We start from the raw sequence: 20,983 nt of genomic DNA on the forward strand, positions 1-20,983 counted from the left end.
AAACTTTAGAATCTAAAGAGTTGTTTTATTTCTTTACTAGGAAGATTAGGAGATTGGCATCCAGTGGAAAAGTTTCACTGCTACAGCAATCGCCCAACCTCTTAAACATGTGACAAGAGATAACGGAAGAAAACGAATGGTTCGAAAGATAAAAACGCACTCAATTTCTGAATCTGTTTCTGTCTCCTTGTCTCTCTTCAAGGCTGCTGAATTGTGAGTACTTGTTCTTAGCACAATATTAGCTCTTAGGTTCATTGTGTTGATGAGAATGTGAATGTTCCTGCTTGTCCCGCTACCCCCCTCCCTTCTAATTAACTGCACATAGATAACAGGTTGTAATTGTAAATCTTTAAAAAATAAGTTTTGGGGTCTTCCATAATTCTGAAAAGTGTATTTTAGTACAAGATTCATTCCACTCTTTATACTTGGCCGAAAGTTACTGGAATGCATTTTTATGTTCATACGGGATAACACGCTTGCCCAAGTTTAATTCATCTAGCTACTATACTTCCTGTAGCCTTGATAGTTGAGAGGAATGGGTACACGTGACTGTTATGCAAGTGTTTTCGTCATTCATAGAAAAAGTGAACTCATTCAACTTTTCTTCTTTTTTACTACTTGCTAACCGTTCATCGAGTTGATATATTATTACATTCATGTACTTCCATTTGACTGACATATTCAACTTGATCTCAACAGTTTGACAATTTAAAAGAATTGTAAAGTTTGTGTGTATTAACGGGAGTCGTTCATTTCTTTATTATTCATTTTCTTCAGCAATGAAAATGTGTGTTAAAATTCTTTCTTATATACACGTAATATCTTTTGCAAAGAGATTTTCAGAATAATGGTTATTTGATGACTTAACAGTTGTCAAGAGTAATTGCTTTACTTGTCTTAACTCCTGATTTGTTTCAGTATTATTTTTCGCTAAGGAATGACTATTATTTTTCACTGTCAGAAGTGTGTAAAGTAACGTGTGAGCTGACATGTTCGCACAACAACGCTATTTGTCTTCTCAATGAGAACTGCCGATTTTGCTTCAGAATTTAACGAGATTAATTCACCAACTTTCACAAATTACTTACGAACATTGTAATTGTTCGACATTAACTGTCTATTAAAACGTGCCATACTCCCACGCTCCCAAATTAATCGAAAGTTTCTACTTAAACAAGGTAGCTTACTGAGCGTTAAATGTCGCTTCATCACTGTTTCATCAACTCGAATGTGGCGTGCCCACATACAATTTCGAAAAGGAAGGATATAACCGTAAGGGGATGGGGGGTCTTTCTTTCTTAGTTTAGTGTTAAATTTTCCATCTTGCCATGCATCTGATTTTTATTTATTGAAAGTTGGGCCAAGTCGCCTTCCGTGGTGAAGCAGTCAGCGTAATGCGCTCCAAGGTCAGAAGTCCCACGTTCTAATCCTGGTCGGGCATTGGTGTATCCTTGCGTTTGTCCAATCACCTATTTAATCAGTTCATGATGCATCATCATAAACCACCGCGATTAGCCCAACAGTTAGAAAATAACCAAAATTAAAACAGTCCAGTGCATTTGGGCTTTAATCGGTCAAAAATAATAGCAAATCGAACCCTTCTTCTTGGATTAGTTCCTCAAATGTTCCCAGCCGTATCACGGAAATTCCCAAGATTTCTCACTAAGAAAATCCGTCATTTTTACATATAACATTTCCAATAACATTGTTTTTATGTTTCTTCACTATAAAAGATTATTCTGGAACGAAAGTTATTGTTTAAGCTTAATTATACTATTATTTCACTTTATTCTGAAAGTAAGAGAAAATGACCACCTTCAATTGAGGTGATGATAACCTATTGTATTGAGTACGTACAATGTAAGAAAGAATAATAAAAAAATCTAGTCTCTACGTTGATTATATAAGAGTTTTGTCTCAAACACTAAACCGATTCATAGTCCAACATGACTGACGTTCATCACATTGACGGATTTTCCTGGAGTTAGAAAACGCCGGTGGTAGAAGTTGCCATTGAAAATTTGCTATTAAAATCCATTTATGTGCACTAGTAATATATCCACACACACCCCTCCAATAGGTAATGTAAAGTTTCCCGTGCCTATTGCACCGTGCCATGAAGGTACATTTAGGGAGTGTCGGAGCAGGGCTCCACACATTCTCAATCGGGGCCATTTTCTAAAAAAAATAGAACGTCAATGGAAGAAAAATGACAAAATGAGGACTGAAACCTATTTCTAATCTGAGACTGAAAATCCTGGGTACGCCACTGCTTCGTCGTCACGATTAACTTAAGAGTTATAGAAGCTTCGTTATGTAGTCCAATGCGAGAAACGAAAATGTTTGACACGATACTATCTGATTTCTTAATGTATTGGAATGAGATACAACGTAGGTATATGAAAATTAAAAGTATTTTGTAAGCCTGTCTTTATTTGTGGAAAAACACAAGACAAATACCCATTTTTGTGTTTTTAAAGTGGCTAATTTCAACATAAATCTTTTTCCCAAACTAGCTGATGATAGGAGTTGATTTGGCCGCATCCTTCATTTTACCCACGACCTACTACTACTCTTTAGCCGTCATTGTAATATTACTGGTTGTTTACCTGTCATAAAAAAGAGAAAGCATAATAACGGTAATGTTCAACCAGAAGCACATAATCATGCAAATACGATGAATGTGAACAGTCGGCCTTGTAAAACCTAAGATTTGAGAATAACTAAATCCGATATGGTATAGTTAACTTGTTTTTTCTTCTTTTACTTTCTTTAGATGTTCTAAATTGTTCTTTGTAGTGATTTGATTTGACAAGACGTTGAACTGCTTGCATCGTGCCCTACTTATTTTCGATTGTTGAAGAAATGAAGCTTCTGACATGTGTTCTACACGTTAACTTCGATATCAAGTTGCGTTGCAGTTTGTCAAATTGACAGCACGCAACATTAAACGTGCGCTCAAGTTCCGTTGTGTGCGTGACCTTCCCAGTGGGCAGAAGATGCAATAGGATTGACACGGTCACGGTCAGCGCGCTTCTCAAGCAGTCAACTGTTCGAAATAACCTGTGCGCACAGCTGTGAATAAGATAATTGCGCGGAGATAAGCTGTGTGGTTGTGTGCAGGTGTTGCTTGACGAGGAAGAGAAGCACAATGTAAAGTTGGACGATTTTTAAGTGTGCAGAAAGGAACATCACAGTATTTATTTGACGTTTGTCTTGTGTACTTTCAGTCGAAAATCTCGAAGATGGATGTAACGTCGTCAGTCAACGGTAATGTAAATGGTTACCTGAACGAGAGTGACATGAATGAAGGCGCTTTCTTGAAGAAATTGGTCCATTTAATGTTTGAAACTGGTCTTTTGTCTGCACCCAACAGTAAAACTGATAAAGTGGTGAATTTTAAGCATCCAGCAAAATTACTGGTAAGTTAATTCATGTAGGAATAGTACGTTACTTATCGCCCTAATTTTAATTCTTTGTTTACATCTCAATGTGTGCTCAATTTGTCATTCGGTGGGAAATCAAGCTGAAAAAATTAGGGCATGAGTTTACAATACCGGACCACTCTCCAATTTCTATAAAATTTCGCCTACTTACTAATTTCAGTGTCCTGATGACGTATATGTAGTTCATATTTGGCGGTCACTTGTTAAAATTGTACATTTGCGTGTAGAACTTGTAAAATAACCTTGCAATTTACCACGGTCATTGTCGATACACAGCAATTCGGAACTATCTTTCTTTCGCAATTCGTTAATGGTCTTCCTTTACGCACAAGAATCTTGCTACCTTGAATATTGACGTCAGACAAGGAATGCCTACTAGGTTAGGTTAGGCCTGTTAGGTTAGGTTCCATTAGCATAAATACAAAGAAAAATTAATATTTTGGCTAAGAGAACTATACCTTGTCTTGCCTAACATGAAAAAGATCTCTCCCGTGACGTCAAAACACTATGTTGCTAAAGTGTTGTGCGATAAGCGACACCCATTCGGGGGAAAGTGGCGTGTTCCGTGGAGCTACTGTTCTTATGGTAGGGTATCGTAGGGGGTAAATATGCGATATCGCCCGGACGGATTTCTTCAAATTTACAGGAGAAAGTACTTACTGAAATGAGTTTCTTTAGCATTCTGGACGTTTTTGGAGGTATTTTCTTTCACGGAAAGTAAAAACTTCGTAGTTGAATGCTGCTGAACAAAAATTAATCACTTTTTACGTAAGAAATTGGCATTGCCTGCCACATTATGCTGTTGTTTCCATTGTGTGCATGCAGATGGCGAGAGCGTTGAAAGTCACGCGATCTCTGCAGTGTTTCCAAACGTGCCTTCTTTTTACGTGGTTATGTTACGTTAAGAAAACATAGTTTATTTCGTTTTTTTCTCGATTTCCATACTCGACCGCCAATTATTACATGTAGATTCGTGATTAGGAGTTCACAATTAGTGAGTAGGCGAAATTTCATAGAAATTGGAGAGTGGTCCGGTATTGTAAACTCGTTCCAAAATTAGCAGCAGTAGTAGGCATGAAACATTTTAATAATGATTTCGATGTTAACTTTCATAACGTTGCATATCCCATCCCCAAACTTAATGTGCACTTCCGAAATATTGCAACCTATATTCGTCAAATTTGTTTGCTAGCAGCTTAGAATCGAATTCCCTCTTATTGTTACATTTTTTTGGAGCGATTTTACAATACCGGACACTTCCCCAATTTCTTTCATATTTCGCATACTCAATAATTTAGGCCTCCTAATCGTGAATCTTCAGTTAAAATTTGGCGCTCACGTGTAGAACTTGCAAAATAAGCGGGGTCCTTGATCGCAACTGACACCCTCGATTTCTCAAGAAAACCAATGTTTATCGCAAAATTTTGTGTTTACCTAAATAACGAAATATATATTCCTGATATTACTACGACCCCAAATTTTAACTATGTTAGCCTAACCTAACCGTGCATGATTCGTGGGGCTATCCGTGAATGGTTTGTGGGGCTACCCTTGCATGGTTCGTGTGGCTACCTGTGCATCGTTCGAGGGGTGTAAGGCTAATTGCGACCACGGACCGTCAAAATCTTGCGATAAACATTGGTTTTCTTGAGAAATCGATGGTGTCTGTTGCGATCACGGACCCGCTTATTTTGCAAGTTCTACACGTGAGCGCCAAATGTTAACTGCAGATTCGTGATTAGGAGGCCTAAATTATTGAGTATGCAAAATATGGGAAGTGTCCGGTATTGTAAAATCATATCCATTTTTTAAAGTATGTGAAATAGAATAACATAGTTGGCAAATTGAATTAAAGTGCAAAATTTTGGAATAAATTCTGAGCTATTTATTGTAATTGTATCGGTCAGATTACTTCTCCAGTTAGTCACAAAATTCAGTGAACACCTACACTTCCGTGAAAAAACACCAATATAATGGCTTTTTAACATTTTCTGTATTGGAAACCTAGCTAAAAGTTTTATTTGGTTACTAGTTTTGTAAAATATAAGTTGTATTTGTTAATATTTGTAAAAACTAGCGGGCATAACAGAAATATGATACTTGCATAATTACACATCACAAAATTGAACGTACAACAAAAACCTATTTTTAATTAATAAAACATCATTGTTTTAATGTGTTGCCCAATGGCACCTTAGCTAATTCCTTTAGTTACCACCAGTGCTTGAAGTGGAAATTGCTAACTATGGGGTGTTTTGTCGATCCTGGGGTCTGAGTGGATGCTCCTATGGTTTACCATGGTGACAGTGAGACAGCTGGGGGCATACCGCCTTCATTTTGATCACTGGTTACCTCCAAAAATTCTTCATTTGACTAAACTTAATGAATAATCTGTTAACACATTATATATTGATCATACCCTCATTTAACATCTTATGCTTCCAATTATGCATCTAGTTGAAGATGGTAAAACAAAGCCAAAAAGTTTGTCTCTCAATTTCCTTCAAAAATTTCATCCAAAATGTGATTGTTTTCAACCGAACCATTGTAACATACACAAATATACAATTTACAATTGGCTGGCAAATTAAAACCTTATACTAATTGCAGAATTTCAATTGTTCCTGATTGTGAGTGCAAGGATAATATATTCTTCACTGAATTCGTATCATACAAAGTTTCCATCATTTGGGACACGAAAGTCATACTTGTCGTTGTAACAAAATAAAACAAAAACCTAAATATCACAATTTATGCATTTTTTTGGCATTTTGAACTTGCTTATCCAAGGTTCCTCAGGCACTTCTTGGTCATGATAATCTGTTGTTTTGATGGACTTAATGCACTCAATTTGACTCAATTATTACAGGAACATCAGAAGTTAATTTCTGATTACTTTCCCGTGAGGTCATGGTCATCTGGAAGGGGGGCAAGGGGTGCCGCCCCCCCTGGAAAAAGAAAGTCAACAAAAAATTATGTATTTCACACATATAATTTAATTTTGGCCACACTAATATGTGTTAATTATTGCATTAACACCTTAAATTCAAAATTAAGCAATGTTTTTTTTAGGGAACTACACTCTTTTGGGGGAAAATGTGACTTGTTTGCCCCCCCCCCCTGGAAAAAAATACCTTCCTTACCCCTCCCTGGAAAAAATCCTGTGGACGTCCATGCGTGAGGTACTAGTAATGTGCCTTTGCAATTGGAAGTGATGTGCCTTTTTCATGTTTCAAATCTTTTTCTTCTCATATAAAAGTAGCCCATCTTCATGTTCTATATATTTGCCATATTATTAACTTTTTGGACAGAAAAGTACTAAGTATTTGACATTTGTGTACTGAAATTCATTCTGTTACTCATATGACAAAACTTTTGTCACCATTACATAGACTGACACCACACATGCACTGAAAGTTACCCTCCAAGAACGGAACTCTTTGCTTTATTTGTTTCGTTATTTATTTTTAGAAATGCATATGATTTTGTTTTCAACTTTTTTTTTTACATACTTCGTTATTAATAATTTATAAAAGTTATAACATGGCTTTATGTTAATTTAATTCCTAAATTCAATTTATATAACTCTGTTCTTCTATAACCTTTGTTGTTAGGCAATATATGCTTTGCTGCTTAGTTATTCCTTTATGTTTTGTAACAGATGTTGGTGTATGTTTAATTTTGTGAGCCACTTTATGTGTAGACACACACAGTAAGATAATTTTAAGTATGTTGTGGTATGACGTACAGCAAGAAACATGTTTATTATAATTTTTTTGTGTGCGCTTTAAAATAGCATATTAAAGGCAAGTGTGAATTAGAATGGATGTATGTTAATGACTTTGCGATACATTTTAATTCAGTATCAAGCTGTCTGTAGTTTATGTAATATAAAATTGGTTCCAACACAGAAAATGCTAATAATTTAGATAGGCCTATTTAATCTCAAAGTATGGCCCGTTTAAGTAAAAGCAGAAGTTCTTTCACTGCTTTTTATTAATAAAAATAATTTGTACGCACCCAAGGGTGTACAGAGGGTGAAGGATACCAATTTTTTTTTTTTGCAACATTCCCTAAAATTCCCGAAGTGTGATACACCACTGTGTTATACATTTCATTTGTTTTATTGCAAGTCATTGTCATAATGTAAATTAAAAAGTATCTTTGGATTGTTTTCTTTCCGTATTGAGGTAAGTAATTTTTTTTATTTTGAAGTCACTATCAGCCTTAGATTACAGAACTTTCCGCACAATTACATACCCTTGTGTGTCTAGTTTTCTTACAAGGGTGTAGAGACAATGCTCCATACATCCTTATCTGATTTTCATGGTGCCCAGATACATTCTTAATGTCTAAGGCTACACAAAATACACGTAACTGAAAACTTGTGATTAATGGATGATCCTCTTATTGTACAAGTGCCAGTTCTACATATCTATTTGCTATGTGCTTGTATGCACATATTGAAGAGCCATAATAAACAAGTAGTGTGTTAGGTAATTCTGTCACAAATGGTTAGCATTCTTGCCTTTGGTGCGAGAAGGAATCCTAGGTTCAATACCCGGCAGGAGACTCAAAATTTTGTTGTTGATCCACCCTCATGAAGACAATTGATGAGCAATTGAAAAAAAGTAATGAACTCTGACTTGGGAAGCCAGGAAACAGTGGTCGTGCACTGAAAATGCATCCTTCATTGATGAACTAGTTGGCAGACCTTGCCCCCACCTTGAAGTTAGTTTCTGGTTTGTATATTTTGAAGTACAAGTTCTACAGCAAGTAGTAAGTTGTTGACTGTTGCCATCAGCAAAACATTTCATGGTTAGTGCAATTCTATAGTGGTGTGTGCTTTACATATTCCTTCAAAGTGTATTTTTGAGTGAAAGAATAATTCACAACTTACAGACTTATGCAAGTTAGGTTCAATGTCCATAGCATTTTTACATGTGAAAAATAATTCGTCTCCTTTGTAACTGCTTCCAGAAGTACTTCAAACTATTAGGTTGAAGGTTCTTAGTATTTGTGCACTGTGATTAGATTTGGCTAGTTGGGTTTGATTGCCTTAGTATTTTTGCACTATAACTTTCTCTCCTGTACATGTATACAATAATTGAAACTGAAAAGATGATTCAGACAGCTGAAGTGTATTAGCATGACTACTTGTGCAATGTGCTGTTTCAGATGAAATTTCTCCACAGTTATTACTTTACTTTCTGCAACTTACAACACCAGAATGCCACAAGTTTGGACTGTTATTTACACATGATACAAAAAAACAGAAAGATCCCTCATTAGTCTTTAGTATGTGCATTTTGCAATGTAGCAAGTCATGCGATGTATAATAAGTGTATATAATGAAGATACTTTGGGCTGAACTAAAAGATATTGCAACCACGTACAAGATGTCACCTGTAGTTCTATAGTGTTTACATTTTTGTTCTGGCTGTATTCCAGGAGTCTATGGACTTCTCGATCAAAGATAATCCCGTGAAGGAAAACGAATTACTAAAACTGTGTGAAGCAACGATTTGCCACAGTGTGCATACCAGTCACCCTCACTTCTACAACCAGCTGTATGCAGGCGTGGATCCCATTGGCCTGGGAGGAGCTTGGCTAACAGAAGCTCTGAATACGAACCAGTAAGTATTTCCTCTTTGGTTCTACCTCAATGTTGGTTTTATCGAGACTCAAAATTGTATATGCAGCATCACTTCTCATTGTTGACTTTATTAACTCTTTCGCTGCGGAATTCTCTGGCACACAATATCCCTTGGCTGCGTAATTAAATTTGAAAAAATATTTTTTTTATAAACAAATAGTTTTCACAATTACATTGCGTTATATATGAGAGAGAACTTACAAAATTCATTCCTTGCACTGGAAGACCATTCTGTAGTCCCTGGTGGTATATTTTGAAAAAAAAATTTAGAAAGAATAATTTTAAAAAATTACATTGCAAAATATGTTATAGAGAAATTACAAAAGTCATTCCTTGCACTGGCAAACCATTCTGTAGTCCCTGATGGTATGGTATTTCTCAAAACACGGGATGACTCAGAGTGGTGGAGCGGCGTGGAAATTCGTAAGTAGTATCAAGATACTGGGTGGCGAAAACTACAGTTTGTTCTGCTGTGTGTTCAAACACTGAGCGAGGGAAATGTTTGATAAAACAAGAAAATGGTGTGCTAAATACTGTACTGTCACCAAGTAACTTAGCACTTGCCTATGTCGAACTTCCCGGACCTAGATCAATGCTGCTTTGCACTCTGCTCCATGATGTTACGGACGGCGGTACAAATTCTTCATCAGACACTACACAATCACTGTCACCACTTGAAGTCTCATAAAAACTGTCGCTATTATCCTCACAATTTGATTCAACAGTTGAGTAACATCATTATCAGACAAGTGTTGACGACTTGACGAAGCCATGTTGTTTACATTCGAACATGCATTTGAAACTGACATGTCAGAGCACTCAACGCTCGTATTCTAAACGGAGGCGTAATTATGTAATTAGCGACATCATACGGATATAAACAAAACTACAAGTTCAAATAGTTCCAAATAGTATCAACAGATGTCTGAAGGCTACTAAAAGCGATGTACTGCGGAAATGCGACACCCGCAGCAAGTGGAAGTATGAACTCGCAATAATGCGACTTCCGCAGAGCAAGGCACCTGGCGTGCTGTGCATAAATGCGACGACCGCAGCGAAAGAGTTAAAACATGTTTTGGTATGTTCATTAGATTGTTGCATGTGTGGAAGTAAATAAGGAGATATTGTTCATCTGATAGCAAGAAAGGAATTAATTTGGAAACGTACAGTTGTTTTTGTTAATGTGGGAAAATTATAAGTGTTACCTATAACATATATTATTTATTCATAATTGGGAAAATGAGAGATGCGGTAGTAGATAAATACAGAGAAACTAGTACTCACTTTATCCGCGATACTGTTCTTTGTTCTATTAATTTTAATGCCCACTGCCACCATCCTCATTGGAACTTGTACTGTTGCTTGGCGTGCTTCTATTGTTCGTAGTTCTCCATCTGCTGCTTGGTGCGCTGTTGTCAACTATTAGTCCGTGTCCGTGTTGTCTGCTATTTCCCAGCGTTAACTGTTGTAGTAGGGGAATCCAAGTGGGGTGTGCCTGTCCGTTATTGATGTTTAGCTCTTGTGGAAAGTGTATTATGGCATATGTTTCCTTGATTTTGGTGTCTAAGAGCATATAACACCAAAAAACAAGGAAGCATATGCCATAATGCACTTTCCACATGAGCTAAACATCGAGAGCGGACAGGCACACCACACTTGGATTCTCCTACTACAACAGTTAACACTGGGAAATAGTAGACGACACGGACACAGACGAACAGTTGACAACAGCGCACCTAGCAGCAGACTGAGAACTACGAACAATAGAAGTATGCCAAGCAACAGTACAACAAGTTCCAATGAGGATGGTGGCAGTGGCCATCAAAATTAATAGAACAAAGAAAAAACAGTTTCGAGGATAAAGTGGGTACTAGTTTCACTGTATTTAATACAAATATTAGTAAGAAATATTATGTTAAAGAACAAAATTAATAATAATAACAATAATGGTGATTTAAAAACATTTTATTTCAGTATTCCTCTTTGTCAGTGGTACTTGGCAGGGGAGGTGGTGGGGTTAAGGGCAGACCAGTACATGCTACTGGTCACATTACTCTACTATGTCTGATAACGAGAATGTATGGAGCCGAACCTTCATATCTGTTGTCTCTTCATGGAACAGTGAGATTCACAAAAAATCTCTTTGCTTTTGCTTATTGTTTCATGTGTATTTCTTTCAAGTTTGGATGACATAAAATGTACTGTGAGGCATGTCAAAATAGTAATTATCATATCTGTCAAAATTTCATTCCTTTGAGGCAGTAATGTATTTTTACAAGGTGTGATATAGGATGAATGGTGGCAATAATGCTAGCATATGAAAAGTACTGTACAACTGATATATTTGATCTAATTACAAATGGTACAATCAAAATTTATTTTAAATTGAAGAAGGAATTGTAGTTAATCATAATAATAAAATTTACAACACTTATTGGAGTGGTTAAAAACTTCAATATGTTAACATGCCTGCATGAATTTTATTATTATGAAAGTTGATAACAGGCAATTATGAAGAATTTTTAATACACAGTTAATTATGTTGGCATCACAATTCATGCCAGTAGCATTTAAATATTCTGATTATAATAATAATAAAACAGGGTAGCTACTCGCCGAGAATTCCAGGAATTCTGCTTGAATTATTGTTTTTTTCACGATTTACCTTTAATTTTTATCGAGGAAGGAAAATAAAGCTGCAATTTTTTGTAAATTAGAATATCCCATAACATTTGTGACTTTTGATTGTAGATGTATTTAGTCTGAGTATATGTGCCTAATGTAAATTAAATATTTTAAATATGTACACCATTTAATTGAAGTGAACTAGAATTTTTGAAACGTTGGAATTACGCAGATCCTTTATATTGTTAATAGACAGAGTTAAAAATGTAAACATAAACATTGGTTTCCACGGAACTTCCAGTTTAGGTCAGTCCCCATTGTTTGCAGTACAGGTCAGAAGTACACGAAGTAAGAAATAAGCACTTGTTTTCATCAGTTGTGCGACGATAATGCCACAGACTGACGATAGTCAAGAAGAGTATTTGTTAAAGTTTTTACCATGAAGGAGTGAACTCGTTGAATGCTTTGGATGAGCAACTGCAGTGCAGATTATTGAAAAGAAACAATGTTTCTTCGTTAAAAATAACAAAAGTGTTGTGATATGTTTAAAGTATTCAACGATCGTTCGACTTGCATTGTGCATTTTCAAACCCAAGGGTAGGTGGCAGCACTAATTATAGCCTAATTACACGTCTATCTTTTCTACAACCTTACATAATCTCATACGCTTGATCATACGGAAGTAGGCTACAAACGAAATATAATAAATCGTTGTTCTGATTGCTACACAATAGCATGGTGATTTAATTAAGACTAAACCACATATATTTGTTTTGTCATGAGAAGGTGTTCATAGATTTCATCAATTAATATTTAAAGGTATGTTGTAGTGTTATTTGTTCAGACATACAAGTTCTCAAGTATTTATTATCTCTGTCCTTCGGAAACCTATGAAGTGATACTTGACTCAATAAATTTGTTCCTTATCGAAATGTGCAACCATATGCTGCACAGCTGGCACCCTTTTTCCTTGTAAAAGAATCTCCACTTCGCTGTTTCATATTAACATCCATAGAACCATCAGCGTAACCGGATGTTCAAGAGGAACCAGATGAGTGTGCTTGCTAAGCAGTAGCTCCGCCTTTATTGTGTGGGTGGTGAGAGGTGGTAATACGTTAAGTTGAAATAGAGAAAACATCTGGTTGTATCCTTGAATTTTCGAGAAGGTTGCCTGGGAAACCGGGAATTATACTTGAATTTTTTCATGGTCCTAGAGTAGCCACCCTGAAAACAATTAAAGTACTAATTATTATTGCGGGGATGTCAGGCAGAGGGAGCTGTTTGAACACCCAGGGCTCTGCACTAATTTTATCCTTTCCAAACATATGATCAGATACCTTGGCTCATTATAAAGAAATCTTAGCTGATAGTTTCATCTTTAGTACATGTTTTGGATTATATGTATTTTTTCATTGAATTTCTTTTTTTTCTGTTTAGAAGTGTTGTCTCGGAAACAGTGTATACTTGGAGTGTGATACAGATTCTGTGTTTATTTCAGGTACACATTTGAAGTAGCCCCAGTGTTTACTTTGGTAGAACATGCCATTTTGAAGCATATTTTAAAATATGTTGGTTTTACAGAGGGAGATGGTATATTTGCTCCAGGTTGGTTCCATTTTGTGAAGGGGAACAAGTTTTTGCATGACTGTTTCGTGTATTGCCTGCACTGTAGTTGTAAGATGGTGCTGCATGATGTATCGATAGTTTCTTAAAATGCAAATTCAATGGCATGCAAAATTGTATTATATTGTTGCCCTTGAGCAGTTTGTGCAATTAGGGACGCATGTGTTGCCTCACAAAATGTAAGTTAGTTTGAATTAGTCTGGCATGGCCATATACCAAAATGACTGTATCCGTTGCTAATGTAGCATGCTACAAAACTACAGGTCCCATGTTCCAATCCTGCGCAAGTTGTGGATGCTTGTTCCATCATTTATATCATCATCATTCATTCTGGCTGTGTGGTTGACTTTTGAACTCACCACCGAAGTTTCCAGGTTCGAGTCCTGGCCTGGGCATGGTTATTTTTGTAATTGTCCCTTCATCTCATCACCACTCACTCATTGTCGCAATTTGCTAAAAGTAGCAGGTAAGCAATGCTAAATAACAAATACAAATACAAGTTTTTCATATCATCATTGTAGTTAGTGACCTAGATAGGTCACTAGGCTTCTAGGGTAATTGAGGACCAAGGCCCTGCTTGGTCTTTTGTGCAGGAATTGCAGGATTTCGTAACCTATAATCTTTGGAATAAACTTTCATTCTAGCTTCAGATTTAGGCTTTGTAGCCCAAGACCTATTAATCATACCCAGGCTTCTAAGCCTTGGTCTTTGGCAACACAAAGGAAGTGCCAGCCTTGGTTTGCACCACATCTGCCCAAAAGAGCTTCTGAGTTACCTGCCTTGTGGCAAAATTTGTTTATACATATCAAAGATTATGCTAGTTTCCAAGAGCTGTTTGCACTTTTCATAATTACATCTGTTTGCAATAATTTAAAATTTCTTATTAATCTTGAAAAGATAATGCATTTTAACAAAGAATAAATCATTAATTATGTGTTAAGACAGAAAATAATTATATATTTGAAACAATGATAGTATAATAGATTTACATACAGGCAAATCAGTTTGAGTTAGAAAGTGCATAATGGTCAAAACAACTAGGGTGGCATGCTTTACCATGTGGTTTGATCTCAGGCAGCATCATTCTACGATGAAGGGATACAAAAACTGGTACCCAGATACAAGTGACTCAACAATGGTGGGAGCTATGCCAAAAAGTAGTATATATACACTCCTCACAAAAAGTTTGAAATATTGTTACATTAGACACAAGAAGTTTGGAATATTATTGTATTAGGCAGTGGGTGATAGGCACAGTGGCATAAAGCGTGGTGGCGAAAAGCAAGAATGTCCACCAGACAGATACCATGTCTTGTTGTATTCCAAGGCCGTGTCTTATCACCTATTGTCTGATATTATAATATTCCAAAAACCTTTAGTGAGGAGTGTATATTGTAAATAAATACAAGTATATATGTATATATTTCTCTTAGTAGCCCATTTGAACTTACTTTCTTGATAAGTCTTGTATAATTCTATGCAGTGCTCAAAGTGGAAATTCCTAACTGGAGGGGATGCTTGGTGAGTTTGGGGATGGAAATTATCTGGGGGATGCTTTATGACAATTTTTTTTAGAGCATTCCTCTACTTTAGTTTTCAAATTTTGAAGAGATTTCATCGAAATTCAACTCCCAAACAGGATGCTACTTTCTGTTGCAAGAAAATACAAATTTAGTGAGCAATTTTTTTATTATTGAACACACTGCTTCCCACTTTCTATTGAAATCTTACTTTCTTTAATTTGGCATAACCCCCTTAAAACCAAGCCATATATTCTGTGCCACATTTATTTCTGAAATGATATCTCCTATCACAATATGAGTCAATGACTGCCCTTGTTTACTTAAAATTAATATTTGATGTAAGTAATTGACAAGAAGTGATGTCATGTCATGTCACGTCACTCTGCTAATTTTTGTTTTTATGTACACACACTGTTTGATATCTAACAAATACTATTCAGTGATCAAATTTTGTCTGCTTGTTTTCTGTAGAATTTTGAAGTTGCATGTTGTAGTTAGTCGTTTGTTTCTGTTGGTTTACTCTAGGCACACATTCGAGGTTGCACCTGTTTTTATTTTGATGGAGCATGCCATTCTTAATCATATTAGACGTGCATTAGCATGGGAAGAAGGTGATGGAATATTTTCACCAGGTAGTTTTAATATTTTACTTGTTATATATTTAATAGAATGTGGCTTGTTTATATTTTATGTTAAGTATCGTAATGAAGCATGATATTAAAAAAAAATGGACTAGATTACTGTAAGATTTGTCTATTTTGTGCAATATATTTTTTTGTGTATTTGTGGCTGTTTTCAACCATATTTGTTAATGTACTGTTATCAGCAGCACTAGTGCTGTTGTGGTCGAGTCCTCCAAATTTAATTAATTTTAAAGTTATCCTATTATGGTTTATGCTTGATTGATACAAGTACATTGTGCTTTGATATAACTTTCACGTGGAATACAACAGCCTGATAGTGGTGTTTCATTTGTAAGCAATCACAGGTTCAATCTTGGTTAGTGCTTAGGTTTTCGTTTATGACCCAGCATTATTGATAATGCCATGGAGCATGTCATGTGTAACCTTTGTGCATGAAATGAGCTTTTAAACAAAGAGTTAAATTAAACAAATGGTGCACAATAATTGTGATAAAAGCCTACATCAACTGGGTACAGTCATTTAATCCTTCTTTCTATCACATATAGGGTGACAAACTCCTGTTTGGCCCAGGAACTCCCATGTCGGAGATAATTTTTTTGTATCCTCCCTGCTCCTGTATTGAATTCTATTTCTCCTGTGTGTATTTCATTCATCATCTAGATCACGAAATTTAAACTCATTCTGATATAATAAGAGTTTGGTGAACCATACAAAACTCTGAGATCTTGCATGTTTAACCTTCGGCGTGTGGAAGTGAAGTCATATTTAGCAGTAGTTGATTCGTGCTAGATGATTAGTTCTGTAGCAGCAGTGGACTAAGAAAATGTAAATTTTTATTCTGTATGTAAGTTAATTCTTTTGTTTAATATTACTCATTACATGAACATTTGCTTAAATGATGCCATGCCGCTAAAAATGTGCAAAATTTGTCGCGAGTAAATCTCCTGTAAATTCAATGTGATGCCATGTCACTGCTAATTTTTGATTCGTTCATTCTGGACTAGCATCATTAACTTAAGTTCAATACTGTACTTGCAATAAATTTTTGTAACCCCTCAATTATTTCTGAAACACCCGGTATTGCATGTTCTTTCATAATAGTTCTAATATAAGTTTGCAACTCGTGAAGTCTCTTGTAATAAAGAGGAATATTGTAGCTTAAAATGTGTTTACGAGTGTTAATTCACTGATATGTGGTTTTGAATATATTTTAGTTCTTACAGTTTAAGCAATTTCTTTTGTGCATGATGGATGCATGATATAAATCAATAACACATCACAAATGAAACCATTTTTAATGTACTCTTTATTCCATTTAGGAGGAAGTGTGTCGAATATGTATGGAATGGTTTTGGCCCGATACAGAGCTTTTCCACATGTTAAGACTAAAGGGCTGTGCAATCTTCCCCCACTTGGTGTGTTAACCTCAGAAGATGTGAGTATTTATGAGTGTTTTATTTTAGGATGGACGTGGGGAAAGTTGACAATGGTAATCAGAAGGTAAACTTTTTTTAATTGGTCAGTCCCTTTGCAGTTTATTAGATTCTTTTTCATATTATTGTTAACATTATTTCCTTTAATTTGCCAAGGCCAGATGTTGCAGACATTGAAAATCAAGAGTTGCCATACAGAACATACTTATATTACAGAATTATCGAAAATATTTTTTTATAACATACTAGTTCGCATGCATAATTTTTGCCAATGAGTTTTGAAGTCCAGTTTATGCACAAAAAGGCTAATCAGATCTACAGTTTAAAGTGGCATGATAATCAATATGTGCATCCACTGGGTATCAACCCAGGTCTCCTTGATTAGAAGGTGATGATGACATTACCACTATGCTGCTATATATATACATATTTGTTAACTTCCAAGTTATCCTATTCAAAGTACAGAGTCTATCGTCAGTTAAATCTAGCAATGTGGACCTCCCAAATGGCAAAGTGGTAACACTGCCCACCTTGTAATCAAGGGGTCCCTGGTGGAGGCACATTATGCAGTAGTTTGGATCATGCTTTAAACTGTACCTGTGCTAGCCTATTGGCTTATCTGAATAAATGTGGACTTCTCCATTTCTGGTAACAACTGCAAAGCAGTATCTCTCGTAAAGAATACTGGGTCACTTTATTAATATCATTATCATTGTATCCTTACATTTACTTCAAATCAAACAACTCCCCAATAATGGAATATTGTTCCCCACTCTAGTGTATATTGTGTCCCCCTTACCTTTTTAGAGTCAATTTAGTTGTCAATGTTTTCCTACCAATTTTGTGTTGCAGATGTCTTTCAACGTGCAATCTTTCAAAACTTCTCTTCTTTCCTTTCTTGTTGTGTGATTGGAATTTTGTTTACAAAATTTTCACTGGCAAAATTAAGTGCAACTCTATTCATGAATTCTACTTCTGTGTAAGTGCACAGCATGCAATTCAAACCACTTTCATACCAACAAGACGAGACTTGAAATTCAAAGACAAGTTCTTTCCTACAGTCCGATATAATGACCTTCCATCAAGTGTGTACTATATCTTTTCCTCACAGTATTGTTTTTAGTCATTCATCAGAATAAATAATGTTAATGTTGTCGTCTTCGATTTTTGTGTTATTTTTGTTTTTATTATTGATGACGAGAGAGAGCAGAAAAGCTAAGTGCAAATGGTCATTTTGTGGAGCAAGTTAATTGTTTTTCTTAGCAAATAAACAAATAACACAAGACTTAATTGAATTCTGATTTAACTTTATATCTTGTGTTGAGTTGCTCTTGTAGGGTGTTATACCAGGTGCTTTAGAAATAATGGAGGGGCTACAAAAATTTATTGCAAGTAAACTATTGACCTTACGTTAATGAAACCAGTTCAGAATGATCGAGGAATGCAACCAGTTTGTGCATGTATTGTTTTGTTAAGCTGAGAGTTCACATCCCTGCCGGTAGGTGACAAATCGCCCACATCACTCAGTGATGTTTTGGTCACCGAACCTTACACCGTGCGACTTCTTTTTGTGGGGTTTCATCAAAGACAGCATCATTAACATAAGTTCAATACTGTACTTGCAATAAATTTTTGTAACCCCTCAATTATTTCTGAAACACCCGGTATTGCATGTTCTTTCATATTTCATTATTTAATTCGCGATCACCTTAATCTTCTCTTTTTGCAGAGCCACTATTCCATTTTGAAAGCAGCTCACTGGTTGGGTATTGGGACTGACAATGTGGTCAAAGTGAAGACTGACTCTGCTGGGCGAATGATCCCAGACGAGCTAGAGAACAGTATTCTTCGCATGAAGGAGCAAGGAATTTTTCCCTTCTTTGTCAACGCCACTGCTGGAACCACTGTTCTGGGTGCGTTTGATCCACTACATTCCATTGCAGACATCTGTCACTCTCACGGAATGTGGTTACATGTTGATGTAAGTGTTGACTCAATAGTGTTAAAGTTGTACTATAATAAGGTCACACTCAAAACAGTACCAGTTGTCATACTTTTCATGTATGCTGTGACTCATACACACACAATATATGCAGTGCTATTTTTATTTAAAAAAGTTTGAGGCTGCTCACCTACTTAACATGGTAACCAGCCTACAGGGATAAAACCAGTGCCCCGAGAGAATTTTCAAGATTGCTTTTTTGCATGGTAGATCAGTCTTGCCCCCTAATTTTATTTGGAGTCTGATTTACAAAACACACTTGCACATACTATTAGTCATTAATTGATATCTCATATATCACATCATCAATAAATCATAATGTTTTTTTATTCTTACAAGTAATAAGTATATACTCTAGGCAGCTTGTAGAAACTTTTGTTTTCGAGCAGATCAGACACCCTATGTATGTGTGTGCTACCAATTCTGAAAGTATAAAATTTTCAAAAATCCTATGCCAGTTTAATTAATTAATAAATTACATCTGCTTAACACGTATTCTGAGTTCTTCATAACTGTATCTACATTTATGTTTAAGCAAGAAGTCTGGTTGCCTGAGGTGATTTTTTAATTTTTTAAGATGAGTTATTGATAAATAAGTGTAACAAGCTATTAGATATTTAATGCTTGTAATATATGTAATACCTACTTCACCCTTTGTAGAAATTTAAGTGAAGAATGCAGGCTTTACCAGATGAGCCACCTGGTTATCCACTGGCTTTATAGCTTGGTAGGGCAATCTCTCAGTATGCCAGAGACCTGAATTTGAATCCTGATCGAGTCTGCATTTTTAACTTACATTTCAATGTAGTGTGTGTGCCAAATTATAAAACAGGGTAGGGTGTCTACCAGTCTGGAAAAAATTGGGGAAATTTACTCCTTTTCTGGAAAAAATCAGTTTTGTAGTAGTGCAGTAAAAATAGTTTTTTGATGTACTGAATATTAACAGTGGTTAGATTAGATATGTTATATTAAGTACTATATGAAAAGTGCCCATGTTTTTGAACACACTACCCTGTAAAAAAATACTACAGTATTCATGTTGATGCAGGTGCGACTTACTCACGTAGTATAAATTATTAGTACAATATAAAAAAGATTTTATAAAATACTTAAAAGTACTTATGTTAGTGAGTATGTGATTTACGTGAAACTACGTTTCGGGATATAACTAATCCCTTCATACTATGCCAATTTAATTATGACATTGGCTGCATCAGACAAGGCGTGGATCAGGAGGTATGGTAAAAATAGGTTAAAAAAGACTTAGGCTGCTGAACGCGTAAAAGTGCCTTAAACCTACCATTACGTTAAAATCCTGATGGGTGTATCCATAAAAACACTAAAACAATTATACTCGGAACATGTTAAAAACCACTTTTTCAGGAGTGGCTCGATAGATGCTGTGTCTACCTTTTTATCTATTTTTACCATACCTCTTGATCCACACCTTGTCTGACGCAGCCAATGTCATAATTAAATTAGCATAGTATGTCCCTGATGAAGGGATTAGTTATATCCCGAAACGTAGTTTCACGTAAATCACATACTCACTAACATAAGTACTTTTAAGTATTTTATAAAATCTTTTTTATGTTGTACTGATAATTTATACTACAGTAAGTAGTCTAAGTCTATAAGTGTTTAACTAAAATATAGTGAGTGACCTTCTTCCAGACTTGTTCATGGACACTAATTAACATAATTATTTAGTCTGAAAATCTTGGAAAAGTCTGGGAATTTTGTTTTTACTGAATTGTAGACACCCTGGCAAAGCTACTTCATCTGTCAACTCTGCTACCTAAGTATGAATGTATACATGAATATGAACTAGATACAAGTAATAGGAAATGCATATATTTATGAATTTTTCCTCCTCAAATATTTATTGACTGAATTCTCATTCATGACTCTATTTTCCTGAATCATCCAGTCCTTTTGGGGATGGTTTGGATAAAGCATACCATCAGGTGTCATTAGCAGAATGTGCAAGTTATTTTCCATACTCATAGCCTTTTATAATTTTAAAAAAAT

General features: G+C 35.7%; 2 protein-coding genes across 3 annotated transcripts in view; both read left to right on the forward strand.

Annotated features, from left to right (window-relative positions):
• LOC146003924 (E3 ubiquitin-protein ligase RNF180-like) overlaps positions 1-162 on the forward strand; it is a 116,128-nt gene extending 115,966 nt beyond the window's left edge. Inside the window, exon 6 of the mRNA XM_083142441.1 lies at positions 41-162. Coding sequence (XP_082998567.1) covers positions 41-105 — 65 coding nt within the window. The 3' untranslated portion in view covers positions 106-162. The remainder of the gene's footprint in view (positions 1-40) is intronic.
• Positions 150-20,983, forward strand: part of LOC146003916 (cysteine sulfinic acid decarboxylase-like) — a 37,903-nt gene continuing 17,069 nt past the window's right edge. Inside the window, exons 1-6 of one of the 2 annotated variants that reach the window (XM_083142404.1) lie at positions 150-213; positions 3,231-3,422; positions 8,898-9,082; positions 13,226-13,332; positions 16,837-16,952; positions 18,680-18,931. In XM_083142404.1, coding sequence (XP_082998530.1) covers positions 3,246-3,422; positions 8,898-9,082; positions 13,226-13,332; positions 16,837-16,952; positions 18,680-18,931 — 837 coding nt within the window. In that variant the 5' untranslated portion in view covers positions 150-213; positions 3,231-3,245. Of the gene's footprint in view, positions 214-2,999; positions 3,423-8,897; positions 9,083-13,225; positions 13,333-15,398; positions 15,506-16,836; positions 16,953-18,679; positions 18,932-20,983 lie in introns of those variants that run through there. The other variant, XM_083142414.1, reaches the window with a different exon arrangement.

This window comes from Lepisma saccharinum, chromosome 1 (assembly GCF_977018435.1).
Source record: "Lepisma saccharinum chromosome 1, izLepSacc3.1, whole genome shotgun sequence".
Lineage (NCBI taxonomy): Eukaryota > Metazoa > Arthropoda > Insecta > Zygentoma > Lepismatidae > Lepisma > Lepisma saccharinum.